The sequence below is a fragment of the Pelmatolapia mariae genome, linkage group LG3_W (genome assembly GCF_036321145.2).
Source record: "Pelmatolapia mariae isolate MD_Pm_ZW linkage group LG3_W, Pm_UMD_F_2, whole genome shotgun sequence".
NCBI classification, from domain to species: domain Eukaryota; kingdom Metazoa; phylum Chordata; class Actinopteri; order Cichliformes; family Cichlidae; genus Pelmatolapia; species Pelmatolapia mariae.
Window position 1 is genome coordinate 84,143,169 of NC_086229.1, and position 25,046 is coordinate 84,168,214.

General features: G+C 41.8%; 1 protein-coding gene across 1 annotated transcript; it reads right to left on the minus strand.

Moving 5' to 3' along the window:
- Positions 1 to 210: 210 nt before the first annotated feature.
- On the minus strand, positions 211 to 25,046 carry LOC134619373 (ADAMTS-like protein 1). Its single transcript, XM_063465186.1, has 21 exons — positions 25,033 to 25,046; positions 24,208 to 24,292; positions 23,040 to 23,197; positions 19,874 to 19,985; positions 19,560 to 19,698; positions 19,429 to 19,479; positions 19,120 to 19,324; positions 18,351 to 18,498; positions 18,183 to 18,267; positions 12,167 to 12,486; positions 10,441 to 10,570; positions 8,270 to 8,480; positions 7,991 to 8,170; positions 7,719 to 7,872; positions 6,554 to 7,547; positions 6,298 to 6,425; positions 4,033 to 4,153; positions 3,642 to 3,846; positions 3,391 to 3,500; positions 3,022 to 3,242; positions 211 to 2,172 (listed from the first exon to the last, which is right to left on the minus strand). The coding sequence occupies exons 3-21, from the start codon at positions 23,193 to 23,195 to the stop codon at positions 2,063 to 2,065; spliced, it is 3,780 nt and encodes a 1,259-aa protein (XP_063321256.1). The 5' UTR covers positions 23,196 to 23,197; positions 24,208 to 24,292; positions 25,033 to 25,046; the 3' UTR covers positions 211 to 2,062.

A 25,046-nucleotide genomic window follows, 5' to 3' on the forward strand; every position in this document is an offset into this window, starting at 1 on the left:
ATATAAAAAAGGGAAGTGTCCCTTGTCATGATGACAGCACTACTATATGTTGAAATTCTTGCTCTTGTTATTTGTAATGCAGACATCAATGTCGATTTGTTAATGTTGATCTCTGACTCCATAATATGGACTTTCACATGAAAAAAAAATATATATAGAAGAAAAAAGAGCAATTACAACAACCAGATTATAAAAAGGAATGTATTTGGTTTTATTTAACGATAGGGAGCAACACATCAAGTCACCAGCAGGGGGTCCCCATCGCATGCACATCAACTACCATCAGCCGCAAGGAGAGACCCACCCCTGTAATATTTACAGAAACTTTGCTCAGGGACACACATGGAAATAAATAGTTTAAATGACAAATATCTACATAACTTAAGAAATGACATGTGATACAATATTTTCCTCTTGTGATATCACATAACCACACCTCAGCGTAGAGCCAAGTAGTCTTCAGCTAAAGCTGGGTTGCACCTGATGACAGTGAAGCTCTGTGGAACCCAGGACGCAGTGACCAAGTCCAAACCGTCCACACGGCACATTAGTAATGATCACTGCAAAGCTTCCCATCGTACGTTCACAGACATGTAAATATGACACTATGACACATGGCGGACTGGATGAACTTTATCAGATCTGCGTGTGAGCGTGTGTAACTTCACAGAGTGGTTAAAGGGACACGTTTGGCAAATATCTTTTCAAGAAATATCACAAAACAAAAATACTGAAACAATGCAACTTTACAAACTACATTTAAAAAAAAGAAAGAAATTAACTCTGCAAGCCATGTTTTTAACAAAGACTTGGATGAGTTCTGAGTGCAAAATCTTTTTTTTCCCAAAACATTATTTGCTTCAGTCGTACACCTCCTATAGTGCAACCCATGCAAAAAAAAAAAAAAATCCTTATTGAGTCTTACCCTCTAAAAACTGCAATCTGACTCCCTTGCTGCTTTGAAAGACCAGTTATTATGGTCAACATGTGCTAAATCTATTCATGCCCAAAATGTTGGCTTTAATTAATTTGATTAAATGTAAACTTTCCATGTAATTTTGTAACATAAGTACATGTAAAAGGATTAATGTAATCTGGTCAAATTCAAGTTACTTGATATATGGTATACATTCAGTTTATACCGACCACATTTCCCTTACTGATTAATTATTTGAATAAATAAACCTTTGATTTTATGCATTTTTGTTGCATTTTGCCTAAAATTATTGTTTTATGTTTATGAATACTTTTTTCCAGGTGTGGCTGGTACTAAATGTGTCCCAGTTATTTAATACTAGGCTTTATTTTGTCATCGTTCTCACTTAAGCAGCATCATGCTGGTTTTCAGTTTTCCACCCCTTTTTTAACCCATTGCTACGTTCATAAAAGCTCACTTAGCATCAAAATCCTAGCAATAAAGACAAACACAGAGCTATCCAGTGGTTATCACAAGCTTGGCGTTTACCCAGAATTCCTTGGTATGAAGTCAGTCATCTATTAAGGCCGATTATTAACATCGCATTACTTTGTAAAGTTGAATGCAATCATATAAACTTAATTTGGCGTGGAGTGATTGTGTTTCAGAGGAACATGATAGTGATCTTCCGTTTGCTCAGGAACCTGAAACTGAAGATTACGTTGCTCAGATTTTGTTAATGTGGACATGACCGTAATCACGGCTTTTAAGGCTTTAGTTCCCCTTTATGAAACCGCAGAGTTCCTACTGCTCACACTGGAAATAAATCTACTGTTTGGGACACAAAAGCTGTTTGCACGAATTTCAGATTTAAATTAAAATAAAGAAGTAAAACCAAAGCCTTCATTAACAGATGTGGTTTCCTCTCGTAGCAATAATTTTGAATTCAAACCCAGGTATGCTATCTTAAAAGTCGATTTTAGTCACTTTTGGGTATGACAAGCAAACATTCCTCCGCACTCGGGAATCCAGGAGCGATCGTTGAAGACATTGGAGGGTGTTGGGATAGGCATAGAGGTTCCTTGACTTCCGTGACACCTTCCCTGACCTTTCCAGATTTTTCACCAACGTTCTCACTTCTCCGTTTCAGGTGTTTCGGCAGGAGAAACAGCAGCGGCTCTTAAACTGTGGGAGCAGGCAGAGCTCCAGCTGCCGCACCTTCTCACAGTACCTCGTACTGTCCCGGCACTCTCCTGCTGGAATATACAGAGGATACGTTTTACTATGCACAGTCGTGGCTGTGGGCTGTAGTGCTTAGCTATGGATATATTGTTGGAAATTTTAGGTCCAGTGCTCTAATTCGTAAACATTTGGCAATTTTTCTCTCACTGTGGTCTGTGGCTTTTTCGAATTAACCGGCACATTGTTTCTGGAAATACCTGACACAGCAGAGGCTTTTGTTGGTTTTTTTAAGGCAATTTTTCAGCGCTTTAAGCACCGCGGGCAAAGTTTCCTTCACCAGTTTTGTAATGGGGTGCCAACAGACAAGTTAGAGACGGATACTGCCAAGTCTTATCATATGAAACCACAGCTATGTTTATTATGCGCTGGGCTCAAGTGCAAACACAACTAGATTGTCTTTTCATCTTTTGTTTTGTTTTTTAGTTGAAATGAAGGTAGAGTATTAGCAACTGCATTTAACTAAAACCACTGCAACAATTTTGTGTTGCTAGAAAACAAAGTTTGACCCATCAGGCGTCATTGGTGTGAATCTTTAATAAGGCAAAGATGTCAATGTGATCAAAAACATGCAATAAGAGGATTCAGTGATTGCCTATGAAGGCACTGTATGGTGTTCTGTTTTTGCAAGCAGGCTCACGGAGCATTTCAGTTGCACTTCTCATTGTAAAATCTATTCTGAACTTCCTAAATTTCTGCCTTCTAGAATTTCTTCCCCTCAAAAGAAGAAAATCATAAAGCTGCAATTAAAAAAACATAACCCAAACATTTTTAAGCAATAGAAACTAAAATAAAATTCGCAAACCCACAATATGTTGTACATTTATTTACGACTCACACTTGACATTACTGTAACTTTTTCTCACCTCTGCCGCAGGATAAAATGTTACATCGCTGCCAGCTGGCAGGCCGAGGCCTCCACGTGCAGTGACGGTCTCGGAAGGCCTTGCCGGTCCGAAGGTGGACGCAGGTCACCTGGCGTGATTGGAAACCATGCCGTCCGCACGTGGCGGTGCACTGTGTCCAAGGCCCCACGAGCCACTGAAGTGCACAAGCCTCAGCAGTGCAATTAGTCAAAGAGCTTGGCCTAAAATATGAACATACCTGAAATAGTATTGTGCTGAATAGCCTTTTTTTCCTTTGTAATATGAACCATAACTGGATTTTTTAAATGTATATCGATAGCACATATCACCAACAGTATTAAACATTCTTAATCTTATTCCCATCTTTACCTGTAGAGCCCAGTGCACATCCTGTGGGGGACTCTGGTACCATTGAGGTCTTGGCAGTAGACATGGCGGTGCTGTGTGGCCAAACTGGGACCCACACACCTGCCATGACACTGGAAGAGGAGAATTCATCAGATTTCCAAGCTATCATTACAAAAATATTTTCTTGCTTGGGGAAGGTTTTGAGTCTAAACTGTGTTTTTATGATAAAACCTTGTGAAAACAAGCTTGTGCACAATAATATCTTGGCTCACCAGCCCCCAGGAGGTTGTGGCCCATCTTGCACAGGGAAGGAGGTTGCACGGCCTTGCATCAGAGGGTTTCCTCCCTGCTCCAAGGCAATTCGGACTCTCTACCTCTTCTGACCTGCCCTCGGGACCCTTCATGCAGCGCACAATTCTAGTCTGGGCTCCACCACCGCAAGTGGCTGAGCATGGGGACCAAGCATCCGCTCGCCACCTAATAAAACAAGAGGAAAAGTCAAGTACATATTAGATGTTTCAGGTTTTTTCAGTTTGGCCAAAAAATCTTTCTCAGATACTCAACATATGCAGTGAGTAAACGGAGGATTTCTGTTCTTACTGTAAATATTAAACTCAGTGTTAAACATCACTAATAGCACACACATGTAGAGCAGCAGCATACCTGAAGAGGCAGGCTTGTCCTTGGCACAGCTCAGCCGACCGACTGCCATTCCTCCTCTCAGAACAAGCCGGCCCATTTGCTCCCACACGGTTGCCTTGGACACAGATTCTTCCTTTGCCACCTGAAAATAACATAAAATATAAAATAAAATGAGAATGGTGTGTTCACCAACCTCATCAGTTGATGCACCAGGATTTAAAGAAAAACATTACCACACAGTTTCATGACAAAACAGTCTTCCCAAAATATTTGAAAGTCATTCAATGTATTTTGGATTGCATTTCCTTTTCTTCAAATACTCTGACCTTAAAATGCCCAAGAGTATAGTCATTACATTGCTTTTAACTGAATCTGAATTCAAATATAACAAAATACAGTCAGGGCATTTTTCAGCCCTTTAAAGACTCCTTATCCTTTCTATTTAGATTAGCTGAATAGGGTATGTTAAGTTAATCTTCTTTGAAACATTGCCTGGAACCTCTAATTGTTGCCGTATGGAGAGGAAGCGTACTATAGGATCAGGAAACGCACAGTGGCGGCGCTTTGATGAGAATGTGGCTGATCATGCCGAAGAGATGAAGGACAGCGTAGCTCAGAGGTGACCGGAGCTCTGTGTGATGCCCCGGACATTCCTCTGTCAATGACTCAGCCACATGAGCCACTGGGATAAGTAAGAGCTTACTGAATATCTGTGTCTGCGGTTACTCTTGAGTTTGTGTGTTTCTATGCTGGATGAACGCATGCTTTCCCAGAACCTCGAAGCCTAAACCACAAAGAACAACATAAATTACTGTAAACTGGACTATGCAAAGCGGTATTAGGACAAACTCAACTCGACATTGGGTCTATACAAACTTTATCAATTTTAAGTATTTCTAACATACTTTTCTCAAAAGTCATAGTGATGTTTTTAGTATCTATATACTGCAAAATATCTCTCAAACCTCATTGCAGTTTGCAGCTAAAAGTCTTCTGGCTCCACCTACATTACACAAAGATTTACATCTGGCATTTTTTATCTAGCTTTTAGCAAGAAAACACAAAGGGTAATTCTGCAAAATGTTTAACCTCAACCAACTTTCTTTACTAACAACTTCCTATTTCTAATTCTTGGAGTGTAATAGAGTAACAGCATGATTCACATTTCAAAACAAGCTTTGCTTATCTTGTCCATTGCTGCAGCCCCTCAGTTTAATCTCTGTTTGTTTTTCTGCTCAGGCCTAAAGACCTTTTAGCACCAATCTGGCAACCATGGGTCGCTGTGAAATCAACTACTGAAGGCTGATTCACACAGAACCTAGAGAGTGGTCCACAGTAACTGCTGGTTGTATTCTGTGACCACTTGGCAAGTGTTTGCTGGAGGTTGCTGGCAGTCACGCAGGGGCGTAATTTCCAGGGGGGTTAGGGGGGTTATGACCCCCCCAATAATCAGACGCAACCAATATAACCCCCCCAATAAAATTCTGAATTATCTTGCATAAATAGGCTATTGATTTTCTTTACTCATTTCAAGTATTACCAGCAAAATAGTTGCATGTTTAATCATCTGGGAATTTACCTAGAGTTATTTATTTATTTAGACAGAGATCTTGCCCCCCCCCCCCCCCTCCAATGTTCAGCACAAAGTTACGCCAATGCAGTCACTAGCAGAAAATTGGTCGCAAAATGGTATACGGAGCTGCGATAGCTTAGGTTGCAAAGAGGTTGCCACAGTCGCCCATATTTTGCATGGAAGATGCGGACCTGTTGGCAAGCACTAGCAAGCTACTCTCCAAGCAGTAGTCAATGTGTGAAAAGAACGATATAGACCGGAAATGGAGACCGTTCACCTTAAATGTGTTGGTTTTAATGGGAAGGCCCAATGTTCACTTTGAATGTTCTACATGTCTTGTGTGCATCACACTTTTCACAGTTTCACTACTGCTTGGAGAGTAGTTTGCTGGTTTTCAGCATGTTTAATGCAAACTATGGGCAATCGTGACAATCTGCGATCAAAGAAATCCCAAAGATGTTTTTGGTCCAGTGCCTGCTTTGAATTTCACTCAACATCACCTAGCAATCGGTCAGAGAAGTCATATTTTTTCCAGGCAACTGATGGTTGTCGGATATCTGATGACCAGTCTCTAAGCCTGTGTGACTGAGAACCTTAGCTGCCTTCTACTCGCTTCAAGGCCACTTTCAAAGCATCTCAAGGCAGAAGCTTGAACCACAAGAAGGTGGAACTTCTGTATAAACCATTGAAACTTACGGATCTATAAACCTTACCAGTAATTTGCACCGAAGATGAAAGAGATGTCCGTCCAAAACGGTTTCTGGCAGTGCAGGTGTACAAACCCTCATCCCCTTTGCTTGGGTACTGGATCCTCAGTGATCCTGTAGGCAACAGGCCTACTCTGCCAACACAAAGACAAGCTATCTGTGAAGCTTCTCAGTCATCCAGGTCTTTTGATATAAAGATGAAAAAGCCACAGGCAGCTATGTCATTTTCACAAAAAGTCCTTACTTCAAGGTTAGTTCTTACCTGCTACTGTGGCGCAACTCTTTCCCATTCTTTGTCCATGTCACAGATGGGTCAGGATTTCCTACTGCTTCACACTTCAACACTAAACTAACAACTGGTTTCTGCAGGAAAACTGGCATTCCCACATAAACTATCATTTCAGATTGTGGCCCCTCTCCAATCTTTTTCGAACGTTGGATTATCAGCGGGTTTCTTGGTCTGGCTGTGTGAGCTTTAATGTTTGGTTTATAATGGAGTGGCTCTTGCGTGGAAGATTCAGCACTTTCTGGAGGGTGAAGAGTCGACTCATTGGTTTCACCCTGTGCCACAGTGAGCTCACTAAGCAGTTGTGCGATAAGTTGTTCCTCCCGTAGTCCTCCAAGGTCTTCGGCAAAGTTTTTCATGATCTCCTCTAGCCTGCGTGTGTCGGCAACGAGGACCTCTGGGATGTAAATTTCTGACCCTTCATCCTCCAGGGTAGAACTGTTCTTTTCACTCGCAGGTGATTTGTCAGCAATGTATTTTTCATCTCGAATGGATTCTTTATGATTAAGCAAACGTTCAATAATTGTATCATATCGGTTGAGGGAGATGTGAAGCTCCTGAAATCTTTCTTGAGCTGAGATTGCATCCGGTCGCCCAACCTTTTGTCGTCTGAGCATTGACTCTGCTACAGACAGTTTTTGCTTGCTGCCAATGATCTGTAAGACTAAATGTTCTTGTGCCTCACCTGCGACACATGTATATATCCCAGCATCAGATGCACGAACCTGATGGATCTTCACATATCCTAGTGACGTTATGGAGAGGTGTGGTAGGTTGACCAGGGGCTTCCCTTCCTTCAACCAGTGGATTTGGCCCTTACGGAAGTGGCGGGTTGGGCAGCGAAGGACCACAGTTGTCCAAGGCAGGATGTACGCATAACCACCAATGCCCAGGTGAACTTTTTTCCCTTTCCGCCACTGGATATAAACTTTTCTCTGAGCCAGTATGGTGGCATCAGGCTTGACAGAGTCTGTAAATAAGAGGACAGGTTAATGGCTTGATTGTTGGCTCAAATATCTGTACTTTGGGATATACAAAACTTTGCATTTAAGGAACCAAAAGAAAAGGGAGCTAACTCCCTTTTCTTTTGGTTCTTAGCAGTATAACTTACATAAATACAGCCAAATAAAGAGTATCTTACTTTCACAGGGCTTGAAGAAGCATGTTCGGATTCTGTTGAGACGAGCCAGCAGGGAACAGTTCTTAGGGTCTGCTGTCAAATACCTTCCATTCACCTCTTTCTTCCTGCAAACAGCTTGGAGGGTCTGAATACCATTTCCACATGTCACTGAACACTGGAAAAACAAGAGAAATGTATTAAAATAAACAAAACCTGCAAAGTACCAGTTTTTAACACGTCCATTTGAACAACAGCAATACGGCAGAATGGCCTCTGGCTGAAAGGTAGGCTACCTGGGACCAGCTAGTTGTGACCCACTCAGGTGGGCATTCCTGCTCACCACAGGGCTGCTGGCTTGTAGGACTCTTAGTAGGGCAAAACGTGTCAGGTAGCTCCAAAATGCTGCCATCAGCCAACCGTTGCTTGCATAGTACCTGCCTCCTCTGAACCCCACCACCGCAACTTTGGGAGCACTGGGTGCAAAAACACGCAGAGATTAAATCAGTCACCTGCGCTTGATTCCCAATCGTCAAACACTTGCAGTGGTAAAGTTTATAGATGATGTCCTTTACCTGTCCCCAGTCATGCGTGTCCCACATAGGAGGGCAGTCAAAGCGGTTGCAGGCTTGGAGAGGACTGGGCTTGGGGTTCTGACAGTCTTCATCCCTCAAAACTAAAGTGTGATTGCTGTCACGAGAGGGCCGGTGTGTGCACACCACAGTGCGAATCATCAGACCTACCCCACATGTAGCTGAGCAGGAGCTCCACTCTCCAGTTTCCCACCTGTTAGAACAATGTTTATTATGCTCATTATGGCAAATCGACAGTACATTGCACACATATACTTCATAGCACTGTAAATAGTACTGTACTATATATCTCTTGATCCAGTGAGAGAACACCTTTGCAGTCTTATGAATATGTAAAATCATGAAGGTGAATACAAGTGAAAAAGGCAAGAAACATAAAATCCCACACCGAGCTTCACGATATTCAAGAAATCCCTATTGCATTACTTTTTATTTGTATTTTTCCAATGAACTACTGGAATTAATATTCATGTTGCTGCCCAACAAAATTTTAAACTGGGTTTAATCCAGCATCAAAGTTACTTTGGCAGGTTTATTCCAAATTGTGGCCAGTGTCCAAGTGGTTGCCATGCCTTTAAAGTTTTGGCTTGAAATGAGATGGCAGCAATTTCATTTTCTGCTCGACAGATTGGGTGATATTTCAAAACTACTCATATTTATTTAAGGCTCTGAGAAGAATTGGGAATGAAGCTTGCTCATGGGCCGCTGCTATACTCAAAGCTAAATCCTATGGCTGTTTTCCTTTCAGGGGGAACACTATCCAAAGAGTGTAGCTTAATATGGGATGGTGAGGAGGCCTCAGGGAGGGAGAAAAGGGCCAAAGGAAACAAGCCCAATACTGCATTTGTTGTGCCTAAAAACAAGACTCAAAGCCTGGAAAAACAGGCAAAGGCAGGCTGCAAGCCTCTGGGTTTTCTGACAAGAGTGTGAGGGGTAGAACACTGACAATGTGCACGGTGTTAACCTGAAACGTGTGGCCAACCACAAAATCCACTCACCATTTAGCCACAGTTTGCTCATGTTAAACAACATGCAGTTTTGCTGTTTGACCTTTTAGGTGTTTAATCTGGATGTGCATCAATCTGGTAGGTTCACAAAAAAAATACTTATGATTTGCAATTTGAAATGTGAAATTCTAACAGTGTTTATAAACTGCTCGTATGTTGAATTGAACAAAAAAAAAAAAAAGCTACATTTTGACTTAAACATTAACAGCACAGCTTGAACCTCTAATATCAAAAATAATTTGAACTTGAAATGTAGCAAGCACTTAACGCTCCCCAGAGGATGATCACAGTTACTTCAATGGTTCCCTTTTTTTCTCTGGACCTACATTTTGACCTGGAGAGGGAAACGGGAAGACTGCCATTACATGTATTAACTTAAGTCATGCTTGACTGCATAACATTACTTACCCACCCACAGGCTTTTCAATAGCATCCCCTCAGGATAAACCCTACATTGTTAACCCCTCTGGTAATGTGGCAAATTTGTCAATATGACATGCAATCACTGAAGGCCATTCTTAGTTGTAAAAAAAGCTTGCCAAAAGAAATCACTTAGAAAAACAGCTGAAGCCTCCTAGATTTCCCTTTCCAAGGACAACTGAACCTCGCAGGTAAAGCTAATCACTGTCAGATTCCACAAGGTTTAATTTGCTGCTTGCAGAGATACAACCATCCATCTCTGTCGTTCTGCTTTAGTATCTCTTGGACTCGAGCAGCCTTAACAGAGATTTAATTGCCCCAGTTGGTTTGAACCGAGAGGCATAACACAGCGGATTAGAAGCTTTTGAATTTTTCTCTACCAACGAACCGTCAAACTTAACTGATTCAGCTAAGAATTTATCTAGGCTCCGAAAAAGTGGTACATCAGCGTTCCACTTCTGTACTGAATATTGCACATTTTTGGATGGATACACTCTTGGCAAGCTAAGAGAAAGCACAGCCATATTTTTGTCCTGACTTTAATTAATATTTTTCTCTTAAATGTAGCCAAACTTTTTTTTTCATCCCCCAAAAATGCATTTCCTCCCTATTTTTACTACATCCATTAATCAAATCCTTTTTAATTTTCATGCACAAACCATTTGAAACATGTTTAAATAATAATGATGACGATAATGAGGTCTGAGTTAGGGGTTTTTATTGTACCTGGGTGGGCAGGGCTGAGTTTTGCAGTCCTGGAGGAGTCGTGGGGGTCGCCGAGAGCTCACACACAGGCTTTGGTCTGCTGCTTCTCTGGTCTGCTTGTTCAGGCAGATAACCACAGCCTCCTGCACACCTGCGGTTAGAGAATACAGCAATGTCATGCTTGCTTTCTTGCAGACACTGTAATTAAAAAGGAAGATTTTAGGGTCCAAAATACATTAAAACACTTTGGTTGCCTCAACTTGTGGATGCACTCTCAGAGTTTTCATGCAAAGTCATATTAAAAGTAATGTAACATAACTCCCTGAGTCTGCTTCTAATGTTGGGGACAACAACAGCGAAGCAGGAACTTCAAACGCCATAGCAGTGTGATGGTCCACAGGAGCACAGCCCTCAGGGTGTGCATCGGACATCTGATACCGGAGTGTAATCATCCCCGAATGGGAGTTTGTTGAGTTTGGATGAGCGCATACACAGACACTGACAAAAGCCCACACCCGTGTGCAGAAATTAAGTTACAAACGCACACACGCAGAGATTAAGGCAAACGCACATGAGGCAGGCACGCATGCTTGGATGTGTAGGTAGGAAGATTAAAGTGGGCCTCAATGCATGTTGGCAGGATATTTAAGAAAGCGGTCTCTGTCTGGCAAAGCATTTTCCCAGTGCCTTGAGCACTGGCGACGTATGACCTCTATGCCATCCGCTATCATTTAATATGATATGACTTGCATCTGCTCAAGGCATTTACTGGCGTCAGACATCCAGTGACATTGGTTTAAGGCTGGAGCACATCACATTTGCTTTAATGAATCAGCTGGGATGTACTTAGTGGCACTCACGGAGTTGACTTTGTCTTCAAGACTTACTGTCAAATCAAACTACATAACAGCACTTGTCTGCTGCTGATGTATTTACTTGCAGCATAATTTACGAATCTGCTCTGCTCGTTGGAGCCACCACAGGTGCACAGCTCCAGGGTTGGCACTGTCTCTGGATCCACCAGAGTGAAAATAAAAGGATGTGCGTAAACAGTGAAAGCTTGAGTAGAGAGCTAAACTGAAAATCCAATAACTATATTTAAAGAGATGCAAAAACGCAGCACATCTCAAACACCGATAAAGGACAGAAATACTCGCAATAAACTTTTCAGTAGGTCTCGCGTCACAGCAGAAATAAACTTACACGATTCAGCACGCAGTCTTCAGAGCATTTGAACTTTTGTACCTGATGAAGACTCTGTGCCAAAATGCGTAGGCGTATTTCTACAGCGATATCAGCCAAAAGTAGAAGAAAAAAAATTAAATGTGAGCATATTTGTCCCTGATTCAGTTGGAAGTAAATTTTACATATTTTTGGGAAGCATATTAGAAAATGTTTTGAGATGGATTGCTATGAAATTTGCACATGGTCCCCCACAGGATGCAGAGCTGACTTGTGAGATCTCCTGAGTTTTTCTTCTAGGGCCACGATAAGGCTAATATTTTTGGTTTTAAAGGGAAACAGCATTCGAAGGATTGCAGAAAACAGTGATTGCATGCTAACATGCTGACCTAGGACTGGAGATGTGGTAAATGTTACACCCGCTAAGCGTCAGCATATTTTTATTGTCACTGGGAGGGTGTCAGCATAGCTGCAGACACGAGTTAACTTTTCAGCTCCCCAAATCTACTCTTTCAACTTCTCTCTCTTTACTTTCCCATGTCAGAGAGATCAATAAAGATCATACCTCCCCCACAACTCTCTGAGCACTCAGTAAAGCCCTCGTACTCCCAGTCGTGCAGTTCCTCTCTTTGCAGTGTCCTGCCCTTCTCCTCCTCTTCCTCCTCCTCTTCCACCTCTTCACTTTCTCCTGCTTCACCCAAATCTACAGAGCAGGGACTGCTGTAGCAAGGCTGGCTAGTAGCAGGTTTGACCCCCTCGCATTCATCATCTGGCACGTCCACGATTGTCTGGGAGAAAGACAGCAGCACTTGGCACTTGACCGTCCGATGCTGGGTCCCAGCACCACATGTCCTGCTGCAGGGCTGCCAGGGACCGGGGATAAAGCTGGAGAGGAGAGCAAGCAACAGATGACTCAAGTAGAAAAGTATGAAAATGTGACTTGGGTTGTGAGTTGGATTTGATAAGGACTGTTTCCAAACCAAACCTGGACTGTTTGATAGCGAATCACAGTTGGTTTTTTTTTTTGTCTTTTTTAGTTTTCTCTGTATACAGATTGTATTCATTAGTGGCTGGGTTCTTAAACTCATTAAGCATTTATGAAATACAGTCAGTGCAGCGTGATTAATTGCACAGCTGTGAAACATTACGATCAGCTATTCTTGGATAAACAGCTTTCATGTGCATCCTTCCTCATCTTAAAAAATGGATGAGAGGAAGAAAAACTGAAAGGCCCAGAGACTGAACTATCACTCCTTCAACAGAAATCAGAGAGGGTAAAAGATCAGAAAGTGTGATACAGAAAGCCCTCTTCAGATTGAACTGATTCTATAACTTTGTTGGAAATGCACACAGAAATGCTTGAACAGAAGCTCTATATGACTCAGTGAGATTATGTCAAGTGATTAGGAGATCATTCAAAGTGGTTCTTGTGCTCATTATGTCCTTGTGAAAACTATGGATACTCACTTATTGATATATGGACATACAAAGACAGCATTTGTCCCACAATGTGCACCTGAGAGCAAATAACGAGGCCTTCCTATTAACATCTTATATTACCAGTAAACAAGTGCTCAGTTCTGTGACAGATGCACCGCTAAGCTGACAGCAGAGAGTGTCCGTCTGAGGGGACAGCCTCTCACTTTTACCCTTTGCAGTGCCTCAACCAAAGGAAATAAAATAATATATATCAGATAATTTATGGGTATTTTTCACCACAAGTTTCTTTACCATTGATAGGAAAATACTCAAATTAAAACTGAGTCTTGGCCCTTTCGCACGGTATCAATCATTTGGAGCGCAGAGCCTTAACAACAAAACATATGTCCAGCTGTCCAAATACTTACAGTGTGGACTGTAGCTTTTGGACAGTAGCCTGATGTTTACAACACAGAGCAGCTGTCCTGTTTAGGTCTGAGCTCAACACTTCTGGTTCCTTTTTGGCAGGCAGACTTTAAAGGACTTGCACATATGTCATATTGGAGGTGTTGAGTACATGCGAAAATTTTTAAGACCAGAGGCACAGGTTGAACTGTGTTTCTAAATCACAGCTGTCATTGATCGAATGAGTAGCTGATAAGGATGGTCATTTGAGACATGTGAAAGTAAAAAAACAAAACTACTACATCCATCAGAACCATCAGCTCTGCACAGTCATGAGCAGATGTGTGTGTGTGTGTGTGTGTGTGTGTGTGTGTGTGTCTGAATCAAGATGCAGTTTTTCATGTAGCAGATAGGTAGTGGCAAAGCTATTAGTCTTATAAAATAGCTACATTTCCCCCCTAGATTAATGACTTCCGTTTGCTAAACCTGAACACAAGAAGACACAAAGCGAGTGCATGACTTTATTTCAGTGCGAGTGCTGGACGTTAAACTGAGTAATATACCATGCCACTGTAATTACTTCAGTAATCAGGTTACTGTTACTTCAATTATCTGCACGACGGGCAGACAGACAGAAAGAAAAACACATTAAACTTGCCGATCAGCTGATTTCAGTTTATGTGGAAAATGGTGGAATGGCCTACAATTTTTAAGGAGTGGAAATATGGAAATTACGTTTATTTTTATTGCAAAAAAGGACATGCTTGCAGTGCTGAAGTGTCAACTGCGTCCAGTATAGAAACGACCACATCATACTGCTAACAAAACATCGGGTCTTTGCAGACATCTGCGCAGACAGCATGCTAACACAAAGCTGCAGAACAACATAGAGTGGGTGTATGCTGACCCCAGCTCGGCAGCCAGAGCCTGAGCTTCAGCAGGTGATAATGGCGTTGATTAGAAGTCAGGCTTGCAGCATTGGAGCCTCCATTGCTGCGTGCTGAAGTTTCTACAGTAGAATCACACTGATGACTGCTCTTAAGTCGCTTTTATTCTTGGTGGTTCGATCCCTGGCTGTTCCAATATCCAGTCTATATGCCTAAGTAGCCTTGGGCAAGATCCCGAATCCCAGGCTCTCAGATGCATTCAGTGGAATAGGAAAGTTAGATAGGAATGATAGGATGTAGAAAAATGTACCATTTACAATGTCAGAGAGAAGGGATCTCTTCAATAGGATCTGTGTGGGAGAACAGAAGCCACGCCCACCTGCTGTTAAAACCTTCTGCTTATGACAGGGAGCCAATCAGAAGGAAGAACATGCAGTCAAATTCCTCTGCAATCACTTAGCAATGAAAAGAAACGAATGAACTACCTAAGTGAGTACTACAAATCTTCTGAGGTGAAAACAAAACGGTTTAAATCGGTAAAGTACATAATCTGCAAGTATAAGCACTTCTTCCTAACAGCGTTCTGTGAGCCTGACAAACTATCTTTATCTTTCCTTAATAAGCTCATAATGGTAGCAAAGCATATTTTGCATGGCAGCCTTCACCACTGTACCGCATTCTTCCTTGGTATAACAGTCTGACCGCAACACAAGAGGACCCTGCTGTTTTATAAGACGCCTCAATAAAGAGCTCATGATTAAGGCAAAGCTGGCTCTGTACAAGAGCTCAAGGACTCATTGTGTTACGGGCAAACAAATGAATCACCGGCAGTTAGACTTTGGAACAGGAACGACAAAGTCAACGAGCGAACCCACAGAAATGTTTATCTTCATGCGCCGTTAAAGTACATCTGTCAGTTCAAAAACGATCCCGATTTCATTCATGGAGGGAAACAACACATTTTTGTCACATCCGCCAAAGCCCCACGTTAATCGTATCAATTATATATCCATCAGTGGAAATATTTTATTTACTCAAAAAATGTTTTGGCTTGATTGGAGAACATATATGGGTTTAATTTTTCAAGCAGCCGCGCAGCGGTGGGTTTCGGCGCAGGCAAAACGTCTGGCAACAGAGGTGTAATAAGTCTAGCACAGGAATTTCATTCTCTTTCCTCTCACATCTGTAACCTGGCCCCATATGGTGGGCAGATATTGTTGTTGGCTTGTGAATGACGGCATATTATACACAGATATTTATGTGCTTTTTGAGGACAGACATGCTTTTTTTTTTTTTTTTTTTGCAGCTGAGCAAAATCATATGTTTTGGCACTTCTCTCACTCCACAGATAACTCAGAGTTACAGATGTTTTAAACTGGCTAACATGGTTGCTAATACAAGTCATGCAAGACACTGGGCAGAGTCCAAATATTGTGCATTTTCAGAAGGCGGCCATTATTAGCTAACTGATGTGTGGGACAAGAACATCTGGAACGTGTGAGAGCTTGCTGAGGTAATGCTGGTAGCCAGCGACTGTACATTCTTAAGGCTTTCCGAAAGATGTTTTGACTCTTCACCTTTAGTTTCCCTTCTTCCCTTCAATAGCCTCATACAACGTTTTATTAGTTCCATGCAGGTGACAAGACACACTTTCAATCACCCTCAAATGTACCTTTAAGTGGACCTATTGTGCTTTTCCTTGGGTGATCATATTAAACAAAATAAAGTTCAAAATAAAGACGTCAGTCAGCGTGTGTGCAAAAAATCCCCATGACACTGCTCAAGACAGGGGATGTCCCTAATTTAGGAATCCATAAGAGAAGCCTACTGTTCAAACTTTCTGTTTAAACTGGAAAACCAATCAGAGTGGAGTTGGCTCAAAGCAAGGGTTAAAGGAGCAAATAGTGCTTATTTAAGACCAAGGCAGCTAGTATGAAATAACTGGCAACAGGTCAGTAACATAACTGGGTATAATTGTAAAATTGTGAAGACTTTGAATAGCTCATCATCTATAGTGCATATTATCATCAAAAGATTCAGAGAATTTGGAGAAATCTCTGTGCGCATCAGACAAGTCCAAAAAATGATTATCTCTCAGTGTGCACAGCATTAAAAGAAGGCCTGAGTCTATCACAGATATCACTGCATGGACTCAGGAACACTTCCAGAGATCACTGCGTGTGAACACAGTTCACTGTGCCATCTATAAATGCAGGTTAACGTGCTGCATCATACAAGGAAGAAACCATATATGAACTTGATGTACAGGCGCCAACATCTTCTCTGGATGTGAAATTCTCCTTGGAAAACATGGACACCGTTTCTTCCAGACTAAAGAGGAGCAGGACCATCTGGCTTGTTATCAGCGCTCATTTCCAAAAGCTGTCCCAACCCACACAGCAAAATTGGTATGGCCCAGATCTGGCCCACACAATGTGCTTACACATGGCCCACATACCGCAAAGAATGACAGCCCTTTGGTGGCCCAGATCTGGTTTGCCAAAGGTGGCCCACACATAGGCCAGCACGAGGCCAGTTGCAGACACACTGGTGGTCATGTGCTGGCCCATGTGTGGATTACCTCTGGTAAACCTATGTAATACACAATAGTATAATAGTGTGAAAGTAACATGACGAAACTCTGATTCTTATATAGCGCTTTTCTACTCTAAACTGAATGTATACAAATTCACACTCTTGACATGCAGATTGGAGGAGCCAGGGATCAAACCACTAAGCTTCCCATCAGTAGGTGACCTGTTCTACCTCCTGAGCTACAGCCACCCAGTGGTAAATATGAGCAAACCCTCACCAGGTTTTGGATAAAGTGTACACTCACAAACCTGTCAAACCTGCATTTCAAACGTTGGCTACCATAGGAGTATAGTATTGCAACATGGCATTTGGGTCTTCTAACTAAAATAGGAGAATAGGAACATAAATAGTGCCATCATTGCCAGACCTGGCCCACATCTGGTTGGCATACACCCTGCCATGACACCAGTCATGGCACCAGTGCCAGCTTGATGCCGGATCCAGGGAAGACCTGTTTTCTTTGGGCCTGGGCCACATAAACCAAACCATAATCGGGCCAGATATGGCATGCCATCACATAAACAGGGCCATCTACACCAGACCTGGCCCATATCTGGAGGACATACCACTTACCATGCCAGAAGTCAGCCAGCAGTGCCAGCTTGACACCAGATCCGGGCCAGACCCGTCTGCTATGTCAGAATATTTTTTTCAGATGCATTGCTGTCATCAAATTCAAAATGAGGAAATCTTTTGCATAACATGGTAGGTTTTCTCCATTTAAATATTTAATGCGTTTTGTACTGTGAATAAAATACAGTTTATGAGATCTGCAAATCAAAGCATTCTGTTTTTATTTACATTTTACGCAGAGTCTCTATTTTTTTGAAATTGGATTTGTAGTAAACGCTCCTGTTGGACTCCATGTTGATGAAAATTGCTGCTGACATGAACACAACCTTGATACTGTGGCCTTTACGTGCCAGTGCCGTGCTCTGTCTACTTCAATTTCACCTCCAGGATAGTCCTAAGCTGCTGGTTGTTGAAACTGTGTAACTGGGATCTGACTTTTTGCTTTTTTAACCTTGAGGACCAAGAGTAATTTAATGCTGTAGATTTTCCCCTTCTTTTTCCGGGTGATAAACTTTAGCTTGTATAGCTTTAGCAGTTGCATCTTTCCAGAATAGTAAAGTGCAGCAAGACCCAAACACCTGCAATGGTTTTAACAGGACTTGCACCTCTGATTGGTCCAAAGAGGCTTAGTGATGAAGGTCTCAAATGCTTTAAGACTCAGAAAGACAGTTTAGCTTTTTGTTGTTGAGTGCTGGTACTCACGTTGGTTCCTCACTTGCTGTGACTTCCTCCTCAAGCTCTATGGCCTGCTTATGCCACACAGGTTTTGCCTCAACTGGTAGTGTATCTACAAGAAATGATGCAAAAATGAGGCTGAACATAAGCGCCACTCTATATTTAAAACATGACAAAACATGCAAAATCACCCACCTTTGGACTTGTAGCAGGGCACAGTCACCAGACACTCCTCTTTGATGTGCGGTTTGGTGGTAGGGTTGCAGCCTCCGGCGTGCAGGCCACGGTGATCGATGCATAACACCACCCTGTAGCGCAGTCCCTGACCACAAGTCACTGTGCACTGGGGATGACAGGATATGCAGTCACAGAGAGCGAGCCCATCAGCCTATTTTTCCATGTGTTAATTCCTAGTAATAGGCTTTTCTCATATTTGATAGAAAGTCTTTGACTCAAGGGAGGTACAGAAAGAGTCCTTCCAAAATCCCAGCAGCTCTCTGCTCGGGAGCGAACTTTGTCTATCCTCTGCCAAAACAAGCATTTTAAAGGCAGAGGGAGAATGTGCTAGATAAACAACATCCCAGGTTTTTAGGAGGCCACAAATCTGGCTCGCTACGTTTCTATATGAGCCCATTCAACTGGTGAGGTAGAAAATTTCCCAAGAGGAAGATATATAGGACATTTATGGTAGGATTGGTTAATGTAACAGCAGCTCTAAGAATTAAAGCAAAATAACTAAGCTGGCCAGGAGGGTTAGGTTGATACAGATGCAGTGCCTTGATCATTTCAATGTGTAATAGTTCAGAAAGGACATTTATTCAGAGGGATCACACTGGCTGCAGTGTCACTGGGTTTTTGTATGTTGCCCATTGGGAACACATCATATGTTTACAAGCCTCATAAAGACACCACATACAGGAAGTTACATGACAGAAGAATTTCAAAAGTAGAAATGTTCACATACTGGTGACCACTCCTGTGCCAGCCAGGTGGGACAGTCAAATGTGTTGCAGGGCTGCAGGATAGCTGTTTTGGGAGAGTAAAGACACTTCCACTCCTCTGTGGGAGTGATGGTCCCCTGCATGTCCTCCTCCACACACGATACCGAGCGACTCTGGATGCCCCCGCCGCAAGAGGTGGAACAGGCCGTCCAGGGGCTGCTCTCCCATCTGACATCATGAAAGGTGACATCATAAAGTGACTGACGGTTATTAGCAGATGTCAGGATTTGTATTGTGTGCCTCTGTGTGTTACTAGGTAGTCGGGTATGTACCGAGGCAGGGGGTGGTACTGGTCATATGGCATAATTTCCTTGTAGCCGTCACTAAAAAGTCAGAAACAGTAAATTAGGATTTGCTTTCACAAAAAGTCCAGTTTAATCCTCTTTAATTTCTGCTTTCCAACCTGTCCAGGCACAGCTCCATGTTGCACTCCTGCAGTTTGGGTTTGGGTTTGACATTCTCCGGGTAGTAATGGCAATACTGGTCTACAACCACCCGTCCGCTCCGTAGATCATAGCACTCTGCTGAGGTTAGCTGGTAACCTGCAGGCCACCAAATATCAGAGATCATCAAGAGAGCTCTAGTAGCGCAACGATTTAATATTAGGCTTTTAATAAATATCTGTGAATTAAACGGATCCTGTTTTTAAACCAAACCTGCTATCAGTCGAGTGAAAATGCTGCAGGCTGCTATTGTGATTTTAAAAATGCTGCTTACCTCCACCACATGTGACGGAGCACGGGAAAAAGTCGGTCTCTCTCCAGCGGTGGATGATGGGCTGGTAGTAGATGTACTGGACCACACTGTCTGTACCACCGGTAAACTGCACCTACAGAAACATTGTTCAGATATAATCAGCATTTCTTGTTATCACTATCAGTGTAGAGGGTGACTGCAGTATTTATTCTGGTTTATAGCTCACACTTTCCTTCTCGTTAGACAGATTTTTTTAAAGATAGTGTATCAAACTAAGAGGCAAAGAGAGACTCATCCTGGGCTTCATGGGGTGTTAATTGAACTTTGTTGTAGCCATGACAACCTAATAGGGCTGCTAATCTATAAAGAATCAAACAATTTGTTAAAACTGACTTTTCGTCCACAGAATTTTAATTAATTGATTTATTCATTTAGCCTTAGTTTTTAGTGATTCATAAACTGGAAGCTTATGATGTCCAAACCGGTTTCCTTTCTTAACACTTTCCTGATTTAAAAAAAGACCTTAATGATTAAAAATGAATGTGGAAGTGCCAAACAAAATGTAGTTCCTGTAATCACTGACTGCAGCTGGTTCCAGTAGTGAGCTAAATTACACAGACGGCCCTCTGTATGGTGAAAAGTCCAGCTTTGAAAGAGAAATAGAGATGTTTACAGCTTCCCTTTGGAAGCTTTGGTCTCAGGAAAATAATGATTCACCCTGCATTACTTTACTTTAATTCACTTTAATTATTGAAACAACAAACTGCCGTTTCTCACTGAAACTGATATCGTTCTGTAGAAATTTTGCTTTATGTATTGTGTTGGAATTACCAAACAAGGGAAGCAATAAAAAAAGAAAATATGGGACTAACCAGTGTCTCACCCCCCTCAGGCTCCTAGCAGATGCATGTATGAACATCCTAAGTGACTTTTTTCTTGAATTATTCTCAAGATATTTTAGAAACTTGACCTCTGACCTGTGTTATTATAGTCTAACAATTTTGAATGAGTTATTTTATTTTATTTTTAATTTTTGCTTTAATTATGCTTTAAGTCAGATTACTTTTCAGGTTCCATGTTTCAGTTTATAATCATGTTGTTTAGTGATATTGCCCATGTTTCTGCAGGACACAAGGCTCCATGTGGAGAAGGCTCTAGAAACGCAACATGCTCAAAGAATTGGACCCTTGGAAACCTAAAGTGTACATATCTGCACAGCTACTAGCTAAAATGTTATAATGAACTCCTCTCAAGAGACAAAGTAATTCATAAACTGCTGGATCAGAGGAAACATTTTCTTAGAGCTCTGCTTTAATAAAATAAAGAATAAAGGCTGTTTTAATAGAATAAGAATTAGAACAGTCCTTATTTTAATAGAGTAATAGAACACAATAATAGAATAAGTACGTCCATGTCTGTGCATGTTTTCTTAGCCCTTTACTTCATTTGCTTTGAAAAAAAGCCCAAATACACATTTTAGCAGCAGCACGTATAAATCAGACTTGACGACCACTCGTTCGCATTCATGTGTTTACTGTGGAAAGACTGTCTGGCAACTTTTTAATGTGATTTTCCATTTGTCCAAACCTTTTTCCAGCAGAGTGATATGAGCTGGCTGTCCGCCTCGTGACAGATTCGAAAATTATGCATTTAAAGCTTCTCAGATTTCGTTCTCGTTAGTTCCTCGTTATTGTCCCATCCCGACTTGTGTTTATGAGGGAGGAAGTTTTCGCAGGCTTGTGGCTGTATAACCTTTAATGCCCACTCACTTGCCCTAGTCTGGGAATTTGTGCTCACATGTGTGTGTCTGAAGCAGAAAAAAATGTCACAGCCACTGTGGCACGGCACTTTGAAGACTGCTCGTTGTATTAACTAGGCTTATGCGCTGTTATGTAATAACACATTTCTAATCAGATTTTTTTGAGTTATTAAGTTTGAGACCTTACCGTGAATCAAGTACAAGTTTCAGTAAGCGGCACTTACACCGCAGAGGAGAGGTGAGGAGCTCGGAGGCTCTGACTGTTTGTGCTACCGTGTGAATGCATGGCACACTGCTCAAACACATACTGTAGCTCAAAGTGAGCAATCGCACAAAAAGAATTGTTTGAATTTCACATTTAAAACCGTCATACTCAAATATCTTTAAAACACGTGAAATCAAAGCTGCTTTAAACTTTGCTGCTGTGAGATGTTCAGCAGGAGTTCATGCGAAAAAAATAAAAACTGGCCGCACCACTTTCAGGAGATTGCATGACAAAAACAACAGTTTTGACTCAAACTGCACCAAAGACACCAAAAAGGGAATGAGGGTGATTGATTTGCAAGCACGCAGGTCTGCTGAGGCGCTGCTGGTTTTAACTTCCTGTTAAGAGAGTCAGAGAGGTGACCCGTTTGTCTCCCCAGAATTTCTAAAATTATTTTGAACCTGCACTAATTTTTTTTTGTTTTGTTTTGTTTTTGCTGTGAACACAAGATTTCAGCGGTGCTTTTGTCCACTTGATGAATTAAAGTTCAGTTTTGGTGCCGGAGAAAAATAACTGTTCTTTTTTTGGGCATTTAACAAGTAGTGCAGTGAGCTTACTGGATCGATTTTGCATTAAAGAAACCAATGCAGAGCCTGTTCTAGAAAACACATCTGCAGAAAATCATGGCAAGTTTTCAAAGAGGACATCTACAAGGATGGATTTACTGATTGCAGAACAGGGCAATTGTGGTTTGCAGCTTTCTTCTGACGACTTCTTCAAATATAAATCAACTAAAGCAAGCGTGTGGCTGGGATGGTGATGACATTTTGTATTAGTAGTAATTTGTGTCGGGTCCTTGTTTTTTCATGCAGGTTCAAAGGACTATTTGAGAGTCAAAATTTGGGTTTTGAAGCTAAAGTTTAGGCTGGGGCTTGTATAAATATGCTGGTTAAACTTAACAGTAAGGAATGCATTGATGTCAATGAATGTTCTCACAAAGACAGCCAAATATGTCACACCCTGTTTCACCTTGGTAATACAAAACAATATTTAGAGAAAATATGAGATCTGTCCTTCCTCAGGTCCCCGGCAAGACACCCGTCAAGCTTGAAGTAGAACAGATGGACAATTCGGAAATTTCTCAAATTTTTAACAAGATGATGAAAAATACTGGCTACTGTAGCCTGAAAGAAAAAGAGATGTGCATTAATGTCAGCGCTTACTTTGACTGTGAAGTCAGCTCCGAGTGGGCCAGTGATTCTCAGGACTTCTTTATCTGAAAGTTTCTGGTAGTCCACGGTGGTGTTCTCTATATAGTACTGCCCGGATCTATCCAAGACCAGTTCATCTCTTACCCCCTGTAGAGTCTTACTCTCCATGTCTGAAGGTAAAAAAACAAACAATTAAAGTCTCGATATGTGCAAAGAGAAGACAAACAGGTATGGCCACAGCCTGCCACAAAATCTTTCTTTTAATTTTTAAATTTTTTTTATATTTTATGAGTAAAGTTCTTTAAAATGAATGAAAAGGAAAATAAATGAAGATGTGATTAAAATGTTGATCACAGACCCTTCAGTCAGACCCAGCAACACACAAAGAGCTCAGACTGGGTGCTGTGGTCACTCTGTCACTGTGATGAGGCTAATGTAGCCAGCATTAGAGTACGCTTTCCCCTCACTGACCTCACTTTAATCCTGGCTATACAGGATCTTGTGTAACTTCAGTGTTGATGCTTAAAGAAAATAAAAAAAACAGAGATACATGGGAACAAGTGGTGACCACCAGGCAACACATGGTTACAATCAAGGTGCTGGAGGGCAAAATGGATAGGGGGGGGGAAATATCTAACGAAAAAGCTGTCCATTCAGAAGATGATCTGGAAACTAGCCACTGAGCAAAGGACAGGCACAGAGGTGAAACATTTGTTATCCATTTGATCCGGTGAGGATTTGATGCCAGGACTTTGACATCAGTGAATTTCCCTGGAAGCCTTATGTCTTGTCAGCGCCAGAGCAAAGGGAAGAAACACGTATCCCTTCTGGTTAGTCTGCTCTGGGCTACTTTTAAAACGAGTCTTTATTAGAAAGGCCAAAATGTAATATCTTTTGGAAATCAGAGTAAAAGATCCATCATAGATTGCTATTAGTGTGAAACATTCATTTCAAGGCCTGCCAAGTACGATCTTCTGTTTTCTGTTATGAAAATGTCACCACCGTGTCTGTTTCACTGTTTTTGCATCGGAGCATGCTGAAAACATAACACGCTGTGCAGAAAAGTCAGAGCGATGCGGTGAACTCGTGTTCAGTGTGTAGTATTTGGCAAATGGAAGAGCACTGCCAAACACAGAGATCATGCTCAGCTGTTTTGGATGGAAGGGCACCCTGGACCTACCAGGACTTACACAAGTGATCCGGGCCTTTCAGGATCAGACGCACGTGACGACTCTTGTAAGGGATGGTGACCACTGTGTCCTCAGCTTGAACAAAAACAAAGAAACAGTACCAATCACGACATCAATATATGACACAAATGCTAAAAATGAGCGACTTCAGTCACACTAGAGTAGAAACAGGATGGCAACCTTCTTGTGACTAAGAAAAGGTGGTGGTTGCAATTCATTTCAAAATAGTGCAATTAGTTGCAGCAACTAGCTAGTCGCTCAGACGTGCAACACTTTCAGCCTCGAGGTGATTGAGGAGGTCCCATGGTGAGATGCAACTTGTCTCCAAACAGTTGCAGTCTGACTGGAATTGATTGCAGTCACTCTCGGACAGAAAGTTTAGAAAATATCTGCTGTCTAGTTTATAAACGTAGACAGATTGTCAAGATACTGCAATCAATCTAGGCTGGTCTGGGCTAATGACTTCAACTTGTCTGCAAAAAATCCCCCACAGAAGTTACTCTGAAGACGGCGTCTGACTACGAGTGATCACAGACATGGTTCCCATCTTCAAAGCAGCTATTTTAAAGGCATGGAGGCAGGCATCCCAAGCTGTGTGCTTTTGCAGCATTCTTCTATTTGTAGTAGTTTGACCTCTCAAGGCCATTGTAAATGATGCAAATATTTGACAAAGGAACACTGTCCTGCTGATTGGGCTTAGTTATAACTCTTGTTTATAGTTTGTGTGGTGAACAAGTAAATCTGCTCGAGGACCTCTTTAGCTCAGCAATTACTTTATTTAATACAAATTTTAAAAAAGAGTAACAATTCTTTACTTTTTCCTGAAGAA

Coding starts and splice junctions, on each gene's coding strand:
- LOC134619373 (XM_063465186.1), bottom strand. CDS start 23,195: ATGGAGAGTAAGACTCTACAGGGGGTAAGAGATGAACTGGTCTTGGAT. Junction 4,154..6,297: donor ATCTTCGGTGCAAATTACTG/GTAAGGTTTATA, acceptor TGTTATTTTCAG/GTGGCAAAGGAAGAATCTGT. Junction 3,243..3,390: donor ATGTGCACTGGGCTCTACAG/GTAAAGATGGGA, acceptor TTCATATTTTAG/GCCAAGCTCTTTGACTAATT.